General features: G+C 38.5%; 1 protein-coding gene across 1 annotated transcript; it reads left to right on the plus strand.

Annotated features, from left to right (window-relative positions):
- Positions 1-273: 273 nt before the first annotated feature.
- cdh16 (cadherin 16, KSP-cadherin) lies at positions 274-23,764 on the plus strand (the record flags this gene model as incomplete). The annotated part of the gene is made up of 17 exons (XM_079340354.1): positions 274-282; positions 355-456; positions 2,789-2,923; positions 3,212-3,341; positions 4,166-4,324; positions 5,752-5,948; positions 10,023-10,148; positions 10,814-10,964; positions 11,758-11,970; positions 13,060-13,136; positions 15,458-15,649; positions 19,548-19,789; positions 19,905-20,035; positions 20,282-20,521; positions 22,732-22,848; positions 23,275-23,391; positions 23,625-23,764. The coding sequence occupies 17 exons, from the start codon at positions 274-276 to the stop codon at positions 23,723-23,725; spliced, it is 2,439 nt and encodes an 812-aa protein (XP_079196480.1). The 3' UTR covers positions 23,726-23,764.
- Between the last annotated feature and the right edge of the window lie 1,285 nt (positions 23,765-25,049).

A 25,049-nucleotide genomic window follows, 5' to 3' on the forward strand; every position in this document is an offset into this window, starting at 1 on the left:
TTGCTTTAAACTACTTTGAAGGTGATTACGCACGCAAATTCCAGCTGTTTGACATAAATGTAAAAACGTTGAAATCTGTGTGTATGAAAGAATTCCAAGGTGGTGAATCAGTAACAAAGAAGAAATTGTGTTGATTGTTGGGCTGAGGACATGTGGTCTAAAATGCTGTAAATGTGCCACACACGGTATTACAGGAACTCATGGCTGACGAAAAAGCTACATCAATGCTCATCCAAACTATAACAGTAAGATTTATTTTGTCTTTCTCTTAACATGTACATTGTACATCCTCAAATAAAAACTGCATCAACCATGTCTCTTGTGTAAATTAGATTTTTCCATTTTTGTTCACAGTTGGTGATACTTTACATGTTTGCACCTGCATGCTCTGGTGCAAATGTTAAAATTGGCGTCCCAGAAAACTACGATGGTATTTTTCCTTGGTATCTTGCCAAGGTAAGGCTTTTCAGTTTACTAAAATTCAACAAACAACATGCTTAAATTGCAATTGTAGCCCTCTGATGTGATGTGTGATTCTTATACATTTATGTAAAAATAACAATGTTGGGTGTATGCATATCTGACTGGAAAAACGTAAATGATAGAGGCTTTTTTTTTTTTAATTCTTTTATGTTGTATTCAGAATGTCTTCATACTTGCATTGTGTATAAACATATGCAAGATGTTCAGCCTGTTGAACTTTCTGTGAGGAGATAAAAAGGAACTGTATTTGCTCTACTGGCATAAAATTAAGGTTGATTGTGAGCCAGTACTGCTTTGCTCTCTTGTTTCTTTCCCATCTGCACTTATGGCTGAAGATGTATGAGCATACTGCCGTCTTCAACAGACTATAATTGGCTTGTTCACAATTCTTCTCAGGCATCAGGCCCAGCCTCTGCACTCAGTCCAACTGGGTGGCGGGTGGGGTTCTTTGTTCATATATGTCACTCAGACATCCACTGGGTTGTGCAACAGTATGAGTATATGCCAATTTGATTGGCTGCATTGTGATGTCATCACATCTTTTATGACACATAGGCAATTTTCAGTCTTTGCTCTGACTGAGTGTCATGCACTCTTGAAATAGCATGGTAATGGACAGAATGGGGGAGTTTGATAATAAGAGCACTTTGTGTTTAGATTGAAAGGACATAATAATTGCGGGAATTACATTTGTTGAAGGTAAAAGCTCTTCATGAGTGTGCTCATCAGACAAGGCTGCACTTCTACTTAAAAATGATTGAACGATCAATTTGGCAAAAACCTTACAAAGAACAGAAGCACAAAAGTTACTTATCTTACAGTGAATTGTCAGTACAAAGATCCAGATATCTTCTTAATGAAGACATTTGTATCACGGGATGTCCGTCCATCTCTTGATACTTTTCAACTTCCCCAATGGTCACAAATATAAGGTTAAACTTTTAAACAGTTCAGTAAATCCTATATCAGCTACACACTGTAGTTTTAGCATGTTAGCACACATTTAGAGTGCAAGCAAGTACTTAAAGTTTAGCTGAAACAGTAGTTTAAGAGTATGATTGTTTCTGTCTTCACATATATGTAGGATACAACAGGGTTGGAATTTCATTTGTTCACTTTTGAAGTAGGCACATCATAATAAAGTTGTCTCGCTGTCAGGAAGGGAGAGGCTAAGCCCATTGTATGCTCCAGTTGCTCAAGCAGTCCACTGTGAAATGCCTTGTGCATAGCCTACTCTGGAGCTGTCACAGATAACATTTTCCTCAAAGTGAAGAAGTTGATGCTTGACAAACAAGAGTTAAGGGTTGTAAACACCAGAACGAGGCACACAGATGCCATGCTATAAGTGAAGCTAGCATGCTAATTCATCTGGACTTATTGCTGCTAAACACGGGAAGATACATTTAGGAGGATTTCATGAACTTTAATGTTGTTTTACAGAAAGGAAACAGCTACCATAACCATTTCCTAACTTGCTTTCTGAAAACAATAGGGTTTTTCTTTCTCTGGGTTGCCTAGAAGTAACAGGCTATGAAGGCTTGAAAACACATCTAATAGTTACTCTATGGACTAAGTCAATGTCATTATACATCATTTCTTATTCCTTAAGGCATTTAGTGCAAGTGAAGAACAGCTGCTGCCAGTATGGTTGAAGTCAACAGTTTCATTTAATCCTTAACATCTGATTTTTCTACGAAATGCAACAAAAACGGTATAAAGAGACAGTTTTGATTCTATTGTCTGGGAAGAATTGTTGCCAACAACAATATGTGTGTCTCACCTCCCTCTGACATACTTCTTTATCGGCTGCTGTTGGTTACATATTTAGGTGGTTAAAGTGAATGTCAACTTGACTTCCTGGGTAAATACAAAAAAAAAAAGAAGTCTGTAGGGACTTGGGTTGGGAACCGGACGGTCGCCGGTTCAAGTCCCGGCACGGACCAAGTCCGGAAACTGGTCTGGTAGCTGGAGAGGTGCCAGTCCACTTCCTGAGCACTGCAGAGGTGCCCCTGAGCAAGGCACCGAACCCCAAAAACTGCTCTGGAGCGCTCTCTGTGGGCAGCCCCCTCACTCTGAGACCTCTTCATTAATGCAGAGTGAAAACCGAATTTCCCCTCGCGGGATTAATAAAGTATATATATATATATATATATAAAAAAAAAAAATACAGGTTAAAAACATATCACAGATGGCAGCAGTGACAGCCATGCTGCCACAGTCCTCCCACTCTACTGTTTGGTTGAAGGCTGGCTTTTGAACAGGAACACCAACTGATGTTTTATATATTTTCTTCTGTTGTTCTCAGCTTCATGGACTGCCGAGTAATTACAGTGATCTAGTGGTCACAGGTGATGATGAGGGGATATTTGGGGTTGATGCTCAGTTTCTGTATGCTCTGAAACCACTGGACAGAGAAAAACAACCATCCTACTCCCTGCAGGTAGCAATTTTCATGGTAGCACCTCACGTTATTGTAGTTATAACAAATTCCAATAAATGAGTTTTCTAATGAATAAATACCACGAATACATATGAAGAGATAATTTGCAAAACACATTAGACTTCATATATTCTCACTCATTCATTATACTAGATTCATGGTCCTATGTTCTATAATTTATGAGGAATGAATCACTCGTTTAGATGGTCTTTACATTCTCATGAGAAGGTTGCATGCAGAGCTTGTTATTTTTAGACACTTACGCCATGTGTTTTGTGTGTACTGCAGGTGTCTTTCAGAACATCGGTGCACCGTCAGAGCTTCACGGTCGAAGTGTGTGTCATTGACAAGAACGACAATGTACCCACTTTCATAGAGATGAGCATGAGAGGCAGTGTGCAGCTGGGGCTTCTCAAAGGTACGAGAACCTTGAGCTGTTATGTGACTTCGTTGAACAACATTTTTCATTCGGGTTCAAAATTGTAAGCCTTGCTCCAAGGAATATTAAAAACTTGTTCAATTTGCCAAAACCATCTCTAATGTATCCGTGGACACTGCAACAACCCTTATCCTAACTTTAAATGAAACGAATAATTTGGCAACCTGCATTCAGTTACCTTATGAAAACACTAAAAAGACTTCTGCAGACTGTCACGTGGCTGTGCAAGCACACTGGCACACAAAACTCACTTTTTAATTTTATTTTGTTAAATATTGATGTTTTTAGAAGAGACAAAAAATAAACCATTGCAAGTAAAGCATGAAAGTAACATGTAGTTTTGTTCAGGGAAATGTCATCTAACTCCAAGATTTAGAACATTACACAACTAAATGACCAGTTTGTGATGGAGAATTTAAGACATTGATCCACAAATCATTTATTTAAATACTGGGGCTGGGGTGGGTGGTGGTGGTGGGGGGATTCAGCTGTCCCTAAATAAAGACATACAAAGCCCCAAAAAAAACCCAAAAAAAACAAAAAACATACTGTCGGTACATTAGTCGTAAAAGCCTCCTGGTGTTTTTTTCATGATTAATTTTTGTAAATAGCAGTCGCTTTTGGAGATGAGCTTTCAAACTACTTTTGCAAGAAAGATACGTTTTCTTTTATACTTAAAACAAACACAACATTCTGATGCTTCAAGTGTGTGGTGGGGAGAGACAACTACAATCCCGTGGTTGACATTTTTGGCATTGCACTACCTGTGCAACTTTTTTATTTTATTTTTTATTTTTTCCCAGGGATCCCATTCATGCAGGTGGAGGCTCTGGATCGTGATGACCGTAACACTGCCCATGCTGAGCTGCGCTTCACTCTCATGGAACAGACGCCCAGGATCCCCTCTAGTCAAATGTTCTTTATCAACTCAATCACTGGAGAGGTTTCCCTCACTGACGAAGGTCAGTCCCAAATCGTGACTGCTGGGAGAGTTAACATGATACTTTGTTTGTCCCTAAAGGAGGTTTGTTCATAGTAACGGGTCAGTCTCTTGACCTTTGTTAAAAGACCAAACAGTTTTTTTTTTCGTCTGTATACTCAAGAAGTATTTCTCAGTCTTTTGTTGCATGTTTGGACAGGCATTGTTTTTATAGAACCATTAGTCTTGCTATTATTTCCCATTAGTTTTAACAAACATTGCCAAAATAATAAATACAGTCCACTAGCATCTTCCAAATAAATTGATACCAGTCCATAACAAGAAATTGCTGCACAAAAGTATCCCAAACATGTTTGCAGAAGTTTATATGATAACTTTTGCCATGACCTAGTTTGTTTACCAGAGGGTCCTGTTAGGTTTATGGTTCAGAATTATGCTAGTTAGATTTCTCAAACTATAAACAAATTACATTATTAACATTTCTCTAAAATACTGCGAAAATGGCACATTTGTATGTATTTATATGCCATTTTGTTATATTAGCTTATAAAATCCAAACATGAGTGAGAGTGGCATGACATGTTGCCCTGCTGTATGTTAAAAAACAAAAGTGATTAAAACGGTCAGACAAGTAATGCGGTTGGCAATACGCCCTTCTTTAATGCAAACGGATATGCTAACACAGCACACCATACACACAGACACACACTCTAGAGCCAGTATAGTCCTGTATGCTGCTTCTATTTCTGTAGCGTTGGTATTGCCCTTTGTTTCCGCTCAGCAGGAGCCAGATGACTTTCACGCTCTCCAGCCACTCGCGTCCACACTGCCACTGCTGGTTTCAACAAGGATGTTTTTTTGTTTTTTTTTTGCCAAATTGCCAATTACCTCCTTGATTGTCCACTTTTTTTCAGGCATGTTAAAAATAAAGGTTATGATTACCTTTCTAGTGGACCGTTTGTGTTGTTCTTTTCTTCCATTCTGGCTAGAAAATTGAAAATCAGGTGACAAATGCAGCGTTTTTATCCAACAAGATTAGACACAATTTTAGTATTTTTCAATACCTCTTTTAAAAAGTTATTTTCCTCTGCATGATTTGTTTTGTCATTCACTCTGGGATGATGCAACAGACATTTGGGCGACTGTGGCTAGGTTGTTCATCTCTTAACCAGAAAGTTGGAGGTTCGATTCACAGCTGCTGCAGACACATATCCAATGTGTCCTTTGGCAAGATGCTTGACCTGCCTCAGGGTTGGGATGTGAGTGCGTTTGAATGGGATTAGTTACTTGTGATGGTCACTTTACATAGCAACCTCTGCTATCAGTGTGCGAATAGTTGTAAATGGGTAGGTGTGACCTGTGGTTTAAAAGCACTGTAAGTAAATAACAGTTAAAGATAGAATTGAAAATAAGTATTTCTTGTAACATCAGCCCCTCTATGATCTCCAGGAGCCTCAGCTCTAGACCCTGAGATGTGCGGTCGTTACAAACTTTCAGTGATGGTGAAGGATATGGCGGGGAAGGCGAACGCTTTCTTTACCACTGGCATCGTTATTGTTGAGGTGACAGGAAACACCTGGGCATCCCCCGACCCTGTGAGACTTCAGGAGAACCTCCCAGGCCCTTACCCCATCCCCATCTCACAGGTGAGGCAGTGAATCGCTCAACAACCCCTCAACACTCTGAAACACTTCAACACCAACCAATCAGTCACTTCAGCATGCAGAGTCTTTTTACTCATCTGCTTTAAAACCACTTTTACTGATTGTATTTTTACCATCTATCAAGCAAACAACTCAGGGTAAGTGCTGTTTTTTTTTGATGGTTTATGGAGTTACAGCTGTCAACCATCATATTAAAATAAAACACTATGTCAATAGGCTGGAAAGTGTAAAGTGGCATCATGTTGCCAGTTGCTGTTTTTAGGGCCTCTAGAGTTGTTCTAAGTGACCAAATATTGAATTATTGATGCAGTTCAAATGCCATGGATCTGTTCAGGCTACCTCCTGACTGAGTCACTTTAACTCCAATAATCACCCACGAGCCTTCCACCAACCACAACCACTGCGACCAATACCACTCTGAGTGATAGAAACCAAACCCGACAGGTTAAATGCAAATTACAAATGTTTGTTAACTACAGAATTAATGTTTTCTTACTTTAGACAATCTTAGACAGAATTGTTTTTTTTAGTTCATCCATTAGAACACAATATAATCATTAATGTACAGTACATAACTTCTTGAAGCAAATGTGCCAACCACCACTACTTTACGGACTTGCTTTATTGCAGGATCATTATGTGGATACATTCTAAAATGTTCCCCTCAGGGTTCCATGACATATCACTGTGTCTTTCCTGAGTAGTGTCTAACCTATAGGTTGTTATAATTTTAGCCATATCAGCTACATGTCTATAAATAACTCTCAATCCCTCATGAGGTTTTAGAACACCTGGGAAATATTACCTAGCTTTGTTGCTTATCCTTTAGTGAGGACAAAATGTAAGCCTGCATTGCAAATCAACAAACTTTATTCATTTAGTACTGAGAACTTCAAAAACAAAGAGTCTATATGCCACGTTGAATACAATGTTCAGGTTCTGAGAATCACTGTAGCCTAGGTACATAACAATGCTCCCCCCTCCTCCTGATTTCTCCCACCTCTCCCACACTCGCCCTCAGCCTCTCATCTCTCCTTTCTAACAGCCTCGTCCACCCACTGAAAACGTGTGGACTCTCAAGTGTAGGCACACTTTTTTCTGTCATCTTTTGAAGGCTACTTTTTTGCTCAGATGAGTGCTTAATGCCCAATCCTTAATACACACCCTGGTGTCCTTGGAAGGATAATTCATTTTAATATTTTTAATTGAAACAAATAGCATCTGTGCATGTATATGTAATTGAGGTTATGTGAAATAAATTGGCCCAGCAGATTGCCTCAGTGTGTCTGCTCTAATTTCTTAATGAAAAATGTGTGAAGAGAGTGAGAAATTACTCCTCCATTGTTCCCTTGCTGATCATCAACCTTTTTAGCTATATAAATACATACGCGTGTGTATAAAAATGTTTGTGTGTGCATCATGTTTATCCCTATTCAGAATTTAAATCACACAAAAGTGGATAGAGTGGACTTTGAGGTTTACTTGGGGGAAGCCTCGTATCGCCTACACTGAGTAGTTTACTGCTTTGCTCAGAAGGCGGTGGGACTAACTACTGTTATGACACATACAGAGATATTCATGTTCAGGCACCCACTCTTTATCCCACCTCCCATACGATATCAGATAAATGAAGCAGTCATGTCCACATCCACTCATCTGTAAAAAATATTGTGTCCTGCCAGTGATGACATCATCCATGATGTGACAGTCTTTTGGCAGAATCTCAAACCGGTCTGCTTCTTGGTGCATCTTTCTTCTCTGTGTTATAGAAATTACAGTACAATGATGTTGTGGTCAATTTGACTGATTCTGCAATCAAATCAAAACAAGCTCTAGATCTAATTCTATAAATGAAATCCAGGCTTTTTTTCTCATAACAATGACGTCATCGGGCCTATGGAGGTTCATTTAAATCTATTATCTATTGTACGTGCGTGATTGCCTAACTAAAGCTTTGATTATGTAATGCAATCAGCAAAACTACTTGTGAGCTCAGCAATGCAATATTGAGACTTTGGCGTGAGAGAGAGGCCTCAGAGCCTTTAAATGAATGGGTCAAGGCTTTTAGCTGCATTGAATCATCAGTTCTCAAAGTCAAACGAAATTTTATTATTTGTTGAAGAATTAGTTTGAGCTGCTCTAGACCTTTGTCATGGCCTTGCAAGCAGTGGTCAGTACAAACAACACTTGTGAGGTTCCACACATTAGTCATCCAAGATGATCTTATATATGCATGAATCACACCAACATTTAGCTGCCATGATCCAATTTCTATGTAGGGAATTAATCACAGGCTATGTGTCATGTAAAGGGATTGCTCACAGTGATTGGTTCTTTTGTTTGTGGATTTATCACTGTTCTTTTACGTTAACTTCCAGGGAGAGAACACCTTGCCACAAAGTAGGTGATGCTTATCATCGTGAAAAGTTGGTCAGACCCGACCGGATGGATCACATATCTCTGAACTGGATATTCATATTTGATTAAGTATATTTGCCAGGCTGTGAGCAAACTTTCTTTGTAGGGCAAAAAATGTTGTTGTTATTACTTTTAGTCTGTTAAGATGTGTTCAATCTCAAAGGAAGCACTTTTTTATTTCTCTCTTCTCTATCTTTACTGACTTCCAGACCTTACTAGAAATAAAAGAAAAAATCACATTGTATCCATATTGCATTAGAATGATTTATAAATGATCATGTCTTTGATGCTGTATGATTCACTTTTTTTTGCCTGATAAATGGAATTTATCAGATAATCAGATAATTTATCAGATAATTGAATGTTTCTGAATGTTTCCCATATTGTATTCCCCACTCTCTTGTCCTGATTTCTTGCTCTGTCCACTGTCTATTCAAATGAAGGCAAAAAAAACCCCCAAAAGTAGTTGCGTACTAATTTATTATTGTGACTCGTTTTCTGTCAAAGGACTAAAATATCCACTAAAATAACAACTAACATTGCAACTTCAAGGTGTGATTTTTATGCTCCTGTAACAAGTCACCTTCCAATTTAATGTCAAAGAGGGGAGATAAAGATGTTCAATTTCTTTGTCTGCATCGCTTTTACAGGCATGGGATGGGATCCCTGGGAGAGGGTTTGGAAAGCTTTGTGTTTATGAGCATTTTTGATGCAGTGTGTATGTGGAGCTCCCGCTGTTTGTTTACAAGTTGTGCTTCTTGTGTTTCCACTAGACCTTAATGAAATATGACATCACACACTGGGACACCGATAATGAGTCTTTGTGGAATCAATATGAAAGTTCAAAGGCGTTGTGACAGCAGGGAGATTTATTTTCGGCACTGTGGCGGAATCGCACCCTGAAAAAGATTGTAGTCTCATAGTTTGCTGTGTCTTGAAGAAAAAGCACACACAGACGTAGTCTTCACACAGGTCAAACCAAAGCAAGTATCAGAGACAGAATGTGCTCTGCTAACTCAAACACAGACGGGGCAAAACAGATGACTTCATAGATGTTTTGAATAGAACGTTATAGCAGCCGGTGGACATTAATCAGTTTTTTAAATATATCTCTTTAAAGCTCTAAGGTCTAGAGGCTCACTAAAACACTGAGAGGCAGCCAGCTGTGTGAAACCACTCTGTTTATACAGAAGCATAGTGTTTGGGCAGCCATCTCCAAAACACGGGAGGAGTGTGTGACAGTGAGTTGAGGAGATACACATGCCCTGAGTGAACATCAGCTGTACTGCAGCAGGGCCCCTCTCCTTGTTGGGTGCTGTTTGATGACTATGAGGGCCCTTTCAGCTCCACTGCACAGCCCTCTGTCAAGGGCTGTAAAGCAGAGTGGAAAATCCCCTTCAGCCTGCTGAGTTACTTTTGGCTGCGCTCTCTGTTCCACATCAATGTCAGTGCATTTGGTTGGCTCCGTATCCTGTAAATAAATGGAATGAAGCTTTGGACTTTTAGATCATGCAGGCCCAGCTCTTTGTTTATGCTGTGTTATACGCTTTATTGTGCTTAAAGATGTGGGACAAGGGCGTCAAAATGTTTCAGTTTACACATATTAGATTTTGTATATTATTCTGTGTGTCTCTATAGGTGAAATGGAGTGGGAGTCAGGCTGAATACAGTCTGGAGGGGGAGTTTCCAGAGATGCTCTTCACAATTAGCAGAGAAGGAGTCATTTATCTCAACGCACCTCTGGACAGAGAGACACAAGACCAGGTCTGTATAATGGCAGGTTAAAACCCTTAAGCACCTAATAATTGATGTCTGTTTATGGTTATTTACTTATCAAGGCTCTGGGTTCTTAGGTGTTCTTAAATGACGGATGAAATGACACACACCAAAACAGTGCGTTCTAAGAGAGATGGTTTATACATGGCCACTCATCTGATTTTTAATCATGTTAAATTTTGACCAAAGTACAGCACGTACATTTCATTTAGACCACAGGTGATTGTTTGAAAAGGTGGAAAGGGGGAATAATATATCCTCTTTGGTAATCTTTGGACCTGTAAAAGAGCAGCTAAATGCTGAATGTCTTCTGTCTTCATCCAGCACCACCACCCATGTCTGAGTGATGTTGTTTATAACAGTTTTTGAACCTGGAGAATGATGAACAGAGATTTGCTTTCATCCACCCACTTTGTTTAATAAACTAGCCTAACTGCAGAGTCCTTTACTATCATGCCCTGTGGAGGAAATCACTCTGCATGGTTGCCAGTTTTCCAGTCTATTGCAGACCCAGTGATCCTTTTCATAGATTGTTTCATATTTTAAAGGATCCACGCGTGCAGGTTTATAGAACTGCCTAATCCGACAAATTTAATTCTGTAGTCTTGAATATTCTGGAAGCCAACACAATGTGTCTGTCTTTTTGGTGCCAGTTCCAGATCAGTATTGTGGTGGAGCGTCCAGATGGCAGAGAGATTGCGAAGCCTGTGGAGTTGAGGGTGATGGTGGGTGACGCCAATGATAACAGACCCACCTTTCCACAGGCACAGTATCATACTGTGGTCAAGGAGCTGGCTGCTCGAGGTAACTAACTTAATATATCGGAAGCACTTACCTTTGTTTACATGGTCGAATGTATGCTTTTTTTCCCTTTGCTATTCCAAAATGTGAAAAAAAGACAGAACGAAGGCTTTTAATTGAAATTATGTTGGCCAAATTTATAGAACACTTCATATGATACATTTATCATAACATCCAGAAAAAAAATCACAAGACCTTTTAATAAACTTTTGGCACAGTGTCAACTTACTGGAAAAAAAATGTCCCACAACAAGACGGAGGAAACACTGGCTTGAGTACACTGTGCAGTGATGCCTGAGAATGCCTGTTATGTTTTGGGAAAGCAGGCTGGGATTTTTGCCAGGATATATGGGGAAAGTCCCATCACGGATACCTGTGCCCACAACAGCATGCACACAGTCTGTTTTGACATCATCAGCTCCTGGCATAAAAGCTTTTTTTTTTTTGCTGATGATTTGAAAGGGGCTGATTCTGGAAAGTGAATTAGTCAGGACAATCTGTTAATCTAAATGGAATGACTGGATGAGGATTAAATTAGAAAGCTTTTGTTGCACCCTTCTTTCTTCCTTTCACATTCAATAAACTGTGTGACTGTAACTTATAACAGAAAATTACCCAAAATTCTTTGTGCAATTATAACTTAGAAAACCAGTTTTAAACGTTACATTATTACTGAAAGTTGTTTGAAATTGAGGAAACATAATCAAACTAAGAAAACAAAAAATCTTAAAAAGTCTGAAGAGATCATCTGACTGTAAATCTAATTGGAACTCTGTTCTTTTATTATTCTTTCCAGGGACAGAAATCCTGACAGTCCAGGCGGCCGATAATGACGACCCAAAGACAGACAATGTGCGCATCTTCTACCGGTTAGTTGGACAAATTCCAGAGAGTCCTCGAGCCCTCTTTCGAGTGGATCGTGACTCAGGGGTGATCTCAGTCCAAGCAGACAGTATGGAGGGCACAGCACCTCAGTACACACTCACCATCACTGCTGAAGATGCCAAGGGTGAGTCTGGGTGGATGAAATATGATAGCCTTCTGTATATTCAGATTTTTCTCTTTTGCAACCATCATTTGGTTTAATTTCATGTTTGGAAGAATAAACTAGACTGGTTCTTGTTGTGTTTTTCTTCTTAAAATGAAGCTCACCTTCGAACAATACCTCATCTCTAAGAAACTTTCTTAATAACATTGTACTGTTAAATAATAAGATCAAAAGCTTAGAGTTGAGAGTTGTGGTTCATTCACATCTAGGATGTCTACAATGCCACAAGTTAGATTTTATCTATCAGAATTTGTACTGCAGCATGGTCCTCATTCAGATTTTTTGATGTTTTATCCATGATATGATATGCACAATTGTTCTTGTAGTGGTGCTAATGTGGGAAATGATGTGGAAAAGAGCTGCTATGTTGCTAGAACCAACACTAATCAACAGGTTTAAGTTTATCTATCAAATACTATATACTTAGATGTATTTAGTCCTTCTGTGGACTGATGCTGCTACTGTGGCTCTCTTGTCTCCTCTTTGAAGCTGGCACAAATAAGAGAAATGATTAAGAATTGTGAGGGCTTTGATTAGATGGCCACTTACATCGTGTTCATTCATTGACTTTCAGGAAAAAAAAGTGTGTGAGGTGCTGAAAGGTGTAGCAAAGACACTATAGTTAATAGGGAAAGAAATCAGTGTGTGACAGAGTTATTTTTTATTTTATTTGTGTATTTGTAAAGGGACAAGTATAGAGCAAGTCAACCGTTGCTGCACACAACAGCATTTCTATCCTGAGCTTACTTTCAATTCCTGTCCCCAGATTGGCCTGTAAACTACATACAAATTAAATTCACACACTTTAAACATTGCAGATTTGATAAGACTCGACCTAAGCAAAGTGAGCCTATGTGACAGTATCTGTGCTGACGCCATAGTTTGGGTCGATGTATTTGCTAGCGTTAGGAGTGACAGATGAAGTGGTCTCTGTGACTCACGGTTCAGGATATGATGGAAGCAAGATGAGGTACTTCTTGTTCCTTCAGCATTATTTATCTGTGTGACGCTCTGAACCTGAGTCACTTATAGTGACGGTGTCCTTTGCAGGTCTGAACAGCTCCTGCACTGTGGTTGTGACGGTGCAAGATGAGAACAACAACCCGCCAGTGTTCTCCCAACATGAGGTAAGAGTAGCAAACACACACACACACACACACACACACACACACACTAACACACAAACACACACACACATCTGATGCCTCAGTCTGTTCAGAACATGATAAACAATACATTTTGCATAAAAGGCAGGCCAAACATCACAGGCCATCATTAGTGGCTTTTTGACTGCAGACCGTGATTCCGCTCTGCAGGTCACTGATCTAATTTTCCTGGCGGGGAACTAGATACACCCTCTAATCCAAGGCTTATGATGGCACCGGGTTACTAGAGGAGTTTTTATTCAGTTCTTTGTACTCTTAAGTGCCTTGTGTTTTTAGAGCATAATCAGATAAATATGACTATGGAGAGTAGTTTCCACTTGTTTATTTATAGACTGACCTACAATATCAATACAATTTTATTTAATGCCATTAGCATGTAAGAGATTGTGTAAGAGCCTGTGTTGTAACAGCTAGTCAATGTCAAAGAAGTGCTGCATGTTGGTTTGCTGCGGTAATGGGTCTCATATCTGGCAAATCAAGGAGTGTCCAAAACGGCTGTGTGCCTTAAAACCTTCAACCTTCTCTAGGGAAAACTCAAACAGACCATTCTGGACCAAAATTGAGACTTAGAAGGAGGACATACTGCATGCTGCATTGTTGTCAGAGAAGCCAGCACGTCAGCATAACATGTTTTCTTAAATTCTTATGATATAGTGAGGTCATTTTATGATTAAATCTGTTGATAATCTTGCTAATTGCTCTTTTAACAATAGGTGACAATGTCTCAAACAAAAATTCAATGTTACAATTTCCTGTTCCAGCCAAGAGTTAATTCCCCTTCTCTCTCTCTCTCTCTCTCCCCCATCATTTCCTGTTTGCTTACTACTTTATTATTTTAAAGGCACAAAATGAACAAAAAACATCATTCCAATATGATTTGAAACTGTTTAAAACGTTTTCCATAAATTTAATTTGTGTTGCATCCCCATGCATATTATATCTCTATATTTTCATGAACTACAGCAGCCTTAGAATTATATCGTTTTCTTGTAGCTATCCAGCAGAGGAATGCTGCAGCCATCGGCCCAGCATGAAATGGGACAGAGGTTTCCCTCATTCTGGTTTAGCTGCCAGTACAAAAGAAAATAGTCTAAATATAACCAGCTACAGAAAATCCCCTCACTTTTCACCCACATGTGCAATATAATGAGATGGAGAATATGGTGAGGGCTGGGAGTTGTGTGGGAGAGTCATCATGCTGTGATAATGGGAAACTGGTCTCTGGCTGTTCTCCCTGTCGTATGGGGACGCCGAGAGAGTGCATGGACATTGCGAGCAGAGAAGATCTCTCCTTTAAATTGGACAGCGGAAACCGGCTGTGGAGCTTTGCAATGACTGTCAAGATTAATGCAGATAAAAAAAGATATTGTAAAATATATTTTTTATAAAAAAAATCTGTTGTCATGTCCCTGCGCCATCTGATTGGCACTAGGATTTTGTGGCTCCCAAAAAATTGCAGCCCATTTCCAAGCTGTTACAAACAAATGTTCAGATAATCATTCCACAAACACAGACACACAGAGAGGTGGAAAATGCTCGAGTAGGTCACGCCTGAGAAGTGCAGCATTTTCCATGGCAATGAGAAGGCAGCACTACAGGAGGTGGGAGGCGAGTGGTGACAGGGCTGGGTTCAGCGACCCTGTCGATGGGGCAGCCAGATCAGAGCCATGGCTGCTACACCAGAGGACATGTGAGAGTGGCAGATTACACGGCTGTCCAAACACACTGAGGTGTGTGAATAAAGCTCAACCAACACCGTCAGGGCAAGAGGGGGCAAACATATACTCACATGTAGTCACATTGTGTCACAACAGCATAGAAAATCAGTCACATACTCTCATACTATCATTACCAACAAGTCTCCAGCAGATCTTAATATTGAATTAATTAAGAATTAATCTGTGAAGAATGTATGTGTTGCATTATTGTCCAACTTAAATAGCCCTTCTTCCAGTTTGTATCTTTGATATAATTTCATGAAAATGTGTTTAAGAGGTCTTAAATGTGTTTTTAACAACTCAAACTATATATAAGCAGATATTTTGTTTCTTGATAAGTCTATAGTTTTCTAAACTCATCATTTCAGGATCAATGCCGGCAATCCAGTGTCTATAAGCAACATGAAGAAAATAGTAAATAAGAACAATTTTAACAAAGGTCAACCTGAGGTTTAATATTGGAAATAATTTCACCATCAGTACCATTAGTCATTTACTGTGTTCCCTCAAAAATATTTTATTGTCAGCTTGTTATTGTGACATTTAGCCTTTCCTCTCTGTCAGTATGGGCCTTTTCACATCCCAGAGAACGCTCCAGTGGGCACTACAGTGACAGCTGTGCTGGCAGGGGATGCAGATGTTCGAGGAGGAGACAGCTGGCAGGTGGACTACCGTTTGGAGTCTGGAAACGAAGAAGAGGCCTTTACATTAGTGACTGACAAGCAGACCAATGAGGTCTCACTCGTCCTTTCAAAGGTAAATAATACACTCACTGCGACGGACAGTTTTCTTTGAGTGCACACCCAAATAAGAAATTCTCAGTGTTTTGTTGTTCTGGTTTATTCCAGCAACTTGTATAAAAGTAGGTAATCTGACAAGTCAAATAATTTCTTTATTTGTCATTATGTCTAATTTTAATTGGTAATTAAAAGGGAAATCAATGGAGGCATGATGGCTTGTGAACCTGTAAGGTTTAAGGTCAAAAAAGCAGTCACATATAACTTTATTTTTTCTTTAATCACAACATTGTTTTAATATCAAAGAGTGTACTGTATGTTTGACACAAAAACAGACAGGATAAGAAAGAAATATTCCAATTTAAGCTCCACCTGCCTCAAAAAAAAAAAAAAAAAGTCCAGATGACAATGGCATATTTTAGCCCAATAATCTCTCCTATCCCCAGAGCACATCACCATTCACCTCATAATCCAGCACAATGTTTTAGGCATGCATGGGGTAATAATTGTGTGTGTGTTTGTATGTGTGTGTGTGCGTGTTTATATATACTCTAATGGTCTGCTCTCTGTAAGTGGGCCAAGCAGGAGACAGTCTATTATGTTCAACCTCTCTGTGGGAGTTGAATGTGATTGAACTGTGAGTTGCTCATGCTCTGCTGAGATAAAACAGGAGATGTCTAAAAGCTAAAAATGGATCCTGTATAATTTCAGATTAACATGCAAGGACTTCAGTTCCTTAGAAATGGGAGAATACAGACGTAAGTCCTGTTTCTTTGAGGAGTGATGTTTAAAGTGTTGTGCGCTGACCTCCGCTGTAACTAACTTTGAATCACCAGAAGGGATAGTGATGTTTATTTAGCTCACTTCAGTAAAAATGAAAGCTTAAGTCCTTCACAAGTACAGCTCCAGTGGATTAAAATGCATTTGAGAAAATCCTTTAATTCATGGCGTTACAGTGAGAGGTCAGTGCCAGGAGGCAGACACATTTCATTATTAGAAATTACACACTGCTCACAACCCAAGTAAATAATTAGATTTCATGAGCAGACATGATGGTAGTTTACCACACAGGCGAGAGGCTGCCCATTGAGGTAAACATGTAATGAACCAGAGAGAAGTGAGGGGAATCAAATCAGGAAGAGGAGACATTACATCCTTTGTAAAATCATTTTGTTAATGTAAAAAAAGCTCTACTTTATCATTGCCATAATCATATTAAAAGTAAATAAATTAAAGATCACAAATCTCTCCTTAATCATACTCATGAATAATTATCAAACATGTGAGTCATCCATTACTGTAGAAACGCACATCTTGTATGTAGGAAAATTGAATCACATGAGAAAGATGTTAAAATGATGTAACTCACATTAGAAATGTTATACAGGGTGCTCAACATATTTGTATGGACAGAAATGTCTGACTTGCTTATACAGATGAACCAACACTCATTTACAGTTGTTCACTTCCCTAAATTGACTAAGTTGGCTGTTTGTTTGTTAGCATCCTGTTAGTGTCTAGGTTGTTGTTTTTTGCCCCGACTTGTGTCTAAAAAAAGCTTACAAATTAGCATTAATTACAATTTTCATTGAGAGAATCCAAAGAGAATAAGCCTACACACTTACCAAAAGACATTTCTTATAAACTACCCAGTGAGTTTGACATGCTGCAACATGTGTGCAAAAAGAAGACATAAACTAGAACAATATGTAAAGGTTAAAGTAAAATGTTTTAATAGGTTTAATGCTTCGCAGAACCATTTTAGACATTATTCTTTCATCTAACAGTGAGGAGGGTTAGAGTAAGTGAAATTAGGTTAATGCTGAGGTGAGGTGAATGCTGTTTTACTAATACTTTATTCTTTTTTTTTTTTTGGGAATAAAGCTTTTCAGAAATAATCCTGACTGTGGCCATGTGACTTTTAGTAAAGAGTGGCTCAAATGATGATAGTCTCAAGAGAATGAGAGTCCATGCACATGTTCTGGTGCACTCATCACACCCTGAGTAGTGTGATGCGTCACTTCCAGTCAACAGCGGCACTCATGCACCCCTCCAAGGCCTGCGTTTCTTCTCCATGGCAACAGAGACGCACTCAGCCTGAGCAGCATGATGTCATACAGCGTTGCTTTAAAAATGTCTATTTTATAATGTGCAGCCAGAACACGTTTGAGGAAAAATACTAAACTCAAACACACGTTTAAAGGCAGATTTCATACGTTTATCAGATTCCTTGCAGTTGTAATACATTATTATTTGTCCGTCTTTTCATAAGCTGGCCTCTAGTATTCAGTATAAGAATCATAGACTCAAAACTGCTTTTAATCTTCCTGTACCCTCACTTTGAACCATGTATTTAATCCTCTAAATACTGTTTCTATTTTTAGTGTCCAGATTACAGTAATCCCCCTTTGAAATCTGTACTCACAATTTTTCAGTTAAATTGAGCCCAAATATAGCACATATAAAACAGAAGTTGATGTGTTATTTATGGATTGACATCTTGTTTTTATTTCTTGATGTAAATAATGCTGTTTACTGACAATTGGTGCCTGTACATTTGAACTATAAGAACAACGTTAGAATTAAACATCAATGCCACATCATGTTATTTAACCCTTTAAGTCATACAAAGCAGCTCAACAGTTAAATACAACTGCAGCAAGTCACATTTGTTTTAAGTGTTTCAGAAAGGAAAACATATTGATGAGAAGATTAATCTTTTTCTCTCTGTGACCACGTGTCTGGTTTAGTAAGGAAATACAGTAAAACTCTGCCAGTAAATATTTCTTGGAAGAAAGATAAGAGGAACAGACACAGGGGACTGCACTGTGTCCCTGCTGCTGGAATAATCACATGCTGTTCTTCTTAGATGTTTTTCCACTGTGTCTTTCAAATTTAACTGAATCCAAAGAAATTGCAGTTCTCCTTAGTTCTCCTCAGGTAATGTTCTGTCATAACTGAATGATGATACTTTCTCTACTTGGTAAGTGATTTATAATTGAATTATCGAACAGTTCACCATTACAAAATTAAAAAAATGTAATTTCCCATTAGACCATGGTGGTACTTAAAGTGTTCATGACTTCAGTCCACTGAAAATGATTTTCGAAAAACTAAGTAACAGAAACATTGTTCTGGTCACTGTGGATGGGAATAATTATCTATCAAAGATGATGCGTATTAAATAACCAGCTAGTATTTTCTGGAAAGGAACACTATCATGGAGGCTTCTAAACTCTCAGCAATTCTAGCTGAGCTGGCAAATGTGTTGAGTAACCGCAAATTGTACAAGGTATATTGGGAAAGGCCAATTTCTTTGTCCCTGGATGTTTTGCAACTGTTGCAATAATCCAACCTGAAGCAGCTACAGGCAAAACACATTGTTCGCTCACAATCAAGTTACATTAAGGTAATTTAGAATGTGCAACAGATCATTGATTTATTTTTCATTGATATCCCATCAACTCTGTCACATGAGAGAGTATGGGCTGTGTACCGTGTACCCTGTTGGACATTAATATTAATCTTGGAACATAACTTTTATTTATTTTTTATTACAGTATTAGCCATGACCACTTCAGAAAATATGTGTGCAGGTTAAAGTTAAAAGCAATATAGAAATATACATTTTTTTTAAATCTATATGACAACATTGGTTGGCATGGTTCAGCATGTTCAAAATTTTATTTAACAAAAACGGAAAAAAAATGTAATAAAGTTTTTTTTCTGAGTCTTGCAATTTAAAATTCAGAGACAAAAATGTTTTGCTTTTAAGTTGTCACGATCCGCTTTTAATTCATCACATCATATTTATATAAGCAGTGTCAGCAGTTGACATGTCCCTTATTATTCTTAAGCATGATTAGTGCGTATAGTATTTGTTTTCTTATTTGATTGTTTTATGATTGCTTTCACAGGTGTTGGACTTTGAGCGTGAGAATGAGTACATCCTGGTGATCAGTGCTCAGAACCCTGTGGCTCTGGTCCGTGGCAGATACGGACCTGCATCCACAGCAACTGTCTCTATCTACGTCGACGATATAAATGAAGGTCCAATCTTGTCTCAGAGTCATTATGAGGTGACTGTCAGAGAAGGCGAGGAACCAGGACGGGTTATCGCTACCATTCGAGGTTATGACCCTGATTCTCACCCAATAAGGTAAGACTAATAACTATGGAACGAAGGTAGGTAAATGATCTATGATAGTGGAGTGACAGAGAAAGTAACTTTTGTTTTTTATGTTGGTTTATTGTTGGTTATGTTTTTCATGCAGATATTCTCTACAAGGCGACACCAAGAAATATTTTTCAATAGGGAAGTATTCTGGTGAACTAAAGACTGTGCAGGCCTTGGACAGAGAAGAGAACAGTACATACACCATGGAGGTCATTGCAGTAGATGGAAGTAAGATGGCTTTCATCATCAAAAATTACATCCTTATTAAATTCAAGGGGTAAATGTATGGGCAAACATTAAATCATGTTTGTGATTCATTTTAGCATCACAGTAACATTGAAGGTTGCACAGGTTCATTTTGTTTTAAGCTAAAAACATTATTCAAAATAAAAACACAACCTTCAGATTTGTACAGGGTCCACGCCCACAGCATCTTGTAAAATCCTTAAATATCTCGTTTCTTGTGATCCTCAGGAAACTCTTCCTTATCTGCCTCCACCCTGGTGACAGTCCAGATCCTGGATGTGAACGACAATAGCCCAGTGCTGGTTGGAGATTACTCATGGAAGTACCTGTGCACGCCACGCTGGGAGGACCAAGCTCTGGTGCTGGCATCGCGCGACAGTGACGGGCCACAGCATGGAGGGCGACTCAACTTCTCTCTGCGCAGTGATGCCACTGTCAGACGCAACTGGAAGCTAACACCTATTAATGGTAAGATAAACAAAGGCCAAGTGAACCCAGTCAATTTACAACCTAAGTTATTACTTGACTGATTCCCAATGAAAACAGAGAACATCAAAGTAACTCTATACCAGTTTGTTCATAAAATGATTACCAGAGCAGATACATTCATAATAAATCTGGGGGAGAATTTCAAACACATCTATTCACTTTCAGGGTTCCACTAACCTACTGGTTCTCAACTGGTCGAGTCTCAGGACCCACCAACAACTCCATGAAAAACATGACCCACATTTCTTATTTTTCAATTAATTGGAAAAAAAGGTTGCAATTTGGACCTCAGACAGTACAAAGCATGACAGAACAGAGAAACTGAATGACACAAACTAGTGTTTCTTACACTTTTAAACAAACTGTTTCTTCCAGGCACACTTTCTTAACCCGCGCGCTGCAAAGAACTTTTGAGTCTCGACCCACAAGTTGAGAACCACTGCACTAATCAATCCCAAGGTTTATGTTTGTACCCTCTATACATGTACACATGTTGTTGTTAGTTTAAGAAGGTTAAGCATTATACTTAACTTTGTTATAAGGTGGCTTGCTTCTAAATAATGAAGAGACTGACAGTTAATTTATTGGTGATGACAGGCTTATGTCACCCAAACACAAACAGGGCATTGTGACATTACTGACAAAATGACACTGAGTTGTCCACTTTGGGTTAATTGTTTTGAGTGACAATAACCTATAGAAGATGAATGCCATCTATGAGTACTGAAAGTTCAAGGAACTGAGTGATCTGGCCCTAAAGGAATTGCAAATTGCCCTGTTCTATTTTTTCTGCTTAATTTCTCCAGTCCTATCTTGGATCAGAGGTACATTGTAATTATCCTTTTTTCACAGTTCTAAACTGCTGCTATTGGGCTCATTTAATGCAAACTCTCTCTCGCTATGACGTCTGTCATTAAGTCATTCAAACAGTTCAACCACTTCCCTCTCAAGGTTTTTTTTTATCTCTCTCTTTCACTCTCCTGTTCCTGTTGGTATTGATTGAGCCCAGCTGTAATTATATCTTCTGTGTAATTTCTTTGGCGTCAGTACTGGGTTCCTGCCAGCTAATGGAGGCTAAAAAAAGGAGTCTCCCAGAATGCTTTGCACCTGGTCTCAACCAGTAATGCCTGTACCAATAATATGTACTTTTGCCGGTATGTTTTCTGTTCAAAACCTGACATGAAAAGAAGAAAACCAGTGTGTGTTCCTTTCACAGCAGAAAATGAATTCAGCTAATGAGGCAGCACACGCTTGTTCCATTTACCTCCACTGTTAATTACTGTTCAACGCAGTAAAGCAATAACTGTGAAACATCCAATCTCCTGCTCACTGTGTAACTATGTTTATCTAACCTGGCCAAATTAAATTTTCAACTCACGGAAGGTAAACTTCAAAGTTATCATTCCCTTTAATATCAAAAATTATTTAGCAATTGCAAAATAGGTTCTTTAGAGGCAATGAATTATTTTTCCCAAATTGTAATGATGATGCATAGTTTAAGGTAGGTAGGTGGTCTCAGAGAGAAATTTATATTAGAGGCAGATCAGAGAATGAATACATTAACAGCCTCTGCAGAAGTGCTGCTGAGCTGGTGTGTCACTGACAAATGGAGCATGAAGGGGGATGTATGGTGAGGTGCGAGCGTGGAGTTTAAGACCCTCAGATAAGAGTTCAAACAGCTTGATAAACCACTTCTCTGTACAAGACAAGGCTTTTACGTCATTCAGCCAGACGTGTATTTTAGACTGATTTACAAAGATAAGATAAAGACTCAAACACTCCAGACCTCAGCGTACACAGCTCCGTCCCATCAGCCTCTCTGCACTTACAATTTCTGTGGATGTGTTTTTGCTGGATTTCTTTTGCTTTAGACATGATGAAAACAAGAAGTGTCATGTGATGATTACATAGAGCTGCTGACATGTTTTGTGGTTGTCTTTTATATAATGTTGAAAGCTTTTAGTTTAAAGTGACACTTTCTCAGAATGTGCTTTACTTACTGTGATCCACCAAGTAAAATAATCTGTTGCCATTGTGATTTGAGACCTTTTTGTCCAGAAGTGTTATCATATGTTTTTTTTTTCATCAAGAAATTTAAAAAACAGTTGTTACTATTATCTTGGTTTCCAGAAGTGAACACGGTTCCTGTCCTATTTTCTGAACCATCATGCAAATGTTTTGTCCTCCAGATACTCACACCAATCTGTCTTTAAACATCCCATACCTGGCTCCCGAGGTCTACACAGTGCCCTTCACTATCTCTGACAGCAGCTCCCCTCCCAGGAGCACCTTCATAAACCTGCCAGGTATTACAGACTCCTGTTCATGTGTTGAAGTAAGCAGAGTGAGACGTGTAGGAACAATCAATAGAGATCAACCTTCTGTGTGCCAGCTTGTCCTAGCGCTGCTCTTGTTCAATGATTATGCAATGGGGCTTTACAAATGATTTTTTCCCGTCTTGTGATTACACTCTCTTAACACTATGTTCTGCTCAGTTCATCCTGCTGACACCTTAGATTGTCTACATATCACATAGTTTATCATACACAGGTAAAGATAACGTATATGGTTAAAGAAATAAGGTTACATGTTTGAGGCAGTGCTAATCAAAAATGTAAAAAAAAAAAAAAATCTCTCAATGAGCTGTTTTTCTATGGAGTCAGACTCTGCTGTGTGACATAAAAAATATCTAACCTTGACCTTTTCATTTCATTTTCCCTCTCTGCGTTTAGTGACAGTGTGTCCCTGCAACGTCAGAGGGAACTGCAAAATGGCAGCCAAGCAGTTGCCAGGCATGCCAACAATTCAGTCTGCTGTAGGCATTTTGCTTGGCACATTCACAGTCATAGGTAAGCATAGAGGACGTTTTAAATGGTGCTTAACAAACAACAAACATCTTTCTTCTCTTTGAGAATGCATCACAGATATCATTAAAGCTTTACCAAAGTGCTATTTGGTATAGTGTCTGTGAAGTCTTTATTGTGTTCGATTTTTTAAGATTCATGATTCTACTGTCTACATTTACAAACAAGCTGCAATAGAAATGGAGTTGAATCTTTGTTTCTGTCTTTTTTGTATTCAGGAATTATCCTGATCGTCATATTTGTGAGGCTCTCCTACCAGAACCCCAAACAGCCAAGTAAAACAAATCAGGAGAGAGTTCCTCTGAAGATTTCAATCTAATTAGAAAACCATTGTTTGTCCAGCTTTCCACCCTGGGCCAAGTGCACCAATGGGGCCTTCAGGGCAATAAATTCATTTAATTGAGCGGGAATGTCAAAGAATTCATGTATATGTCAATAATTTGATAGAAGTTAAGATGTTCACTAACCTCAAAACAAAATGAATTCATATGTCAAACTAGTCAATATTTGTTATGTATGTAATGCACTTAGGCCTGGTGACATGATGGTTTAAGTTTGAGGTTTGTCTTTTTTATTGCTATGTATCTTTTCATTTGCCTGGGACTGATACCAATTTACCACAAGAAGCCTATAATATTTGCCATTGTAGGGAAACACATTTGGAGAATTTTTGGAATTGAGTCATTGGTCAACAAAATAAAATGTCCTTTGTTAAAAACACAACAAAACAAACAAACTTTTTTTTTTTTTACTGTTCATAGCTCTGCTAAAAAGCAATGCAACTACACTCAAAATTCTGTCTTTAACCCTTACATGAATACTCTGTTGTAGTGTAACCTGTTCTGCATGCATTAGTTACACAAGTCATCTTGATTTTTGATTATCAGAGGAAACCTGTTTGTAAATGCTGAAATAACATTTAATCTAATTTTAAACATTAGCAGAATTAACAATGACGCAAGTACCAGAAATGCATCATTTTTGATCAGATGTTTGTCTTCTTTTACTCAATCAATCCAGGTCTTTATGTGTGTAAACTGTACTGTAGATATGAGCCTCACATACTTAGATTTGTCATCGCTCATTTAACTGCTTGCTTTCACTTTACAAACCAAAGTATTTCTAATCTAATAAGACAGCCTGAAATGTCTAGTTAGTAACTTCATTAGCAGCACGCTTCTATCTGTCTGATTAAGCCTTTATGAATGCTGACCTAGGTGACCTCACAAGCAAGCAGAGCTAAATTGAGACCAAAGTGTTGCTATAAATAGCTCATGGAAGGTCTACTGGGTGACATTTAGCCAGCATTGTCAGACAAACTAATCACCTCTCATTCACAAAAGACACATTTAATAAATGCTATAGATTCACCCATGTGCTGTGACAAGTCTTATCAATTTTAGATAATTGCTCATGCAGCAGTAAGGAGAAACAAGTGAAAATTCAAATTGTTTGTGATGCAAAAACATTAAATTCCTCTGATAGACCCCAATTTAAACGTATAGTTCACTAGCTAAAATCTATACCGCAGATTCTGGGATACCTTTTGTTTTAAAGTGATAGAAAAACATTTTTTGATTGAGAATTTGAGAGCATTATGAGAACAACAAAGGACTGTACTAACATACAGAAAATAATCAGAC

This window comes from Symphodus melops (genome assembly GCF_947650265.1).
Source record: "Symphodus melops genome assembly, chromosome: 3".
NCBI classification, from domain to species: domain Eukaryota; kingdom Metazoa; phylum Chordata; class Actinopteri; order Labriformes; family Labridae; genus Symphodus; species Symphodus melops.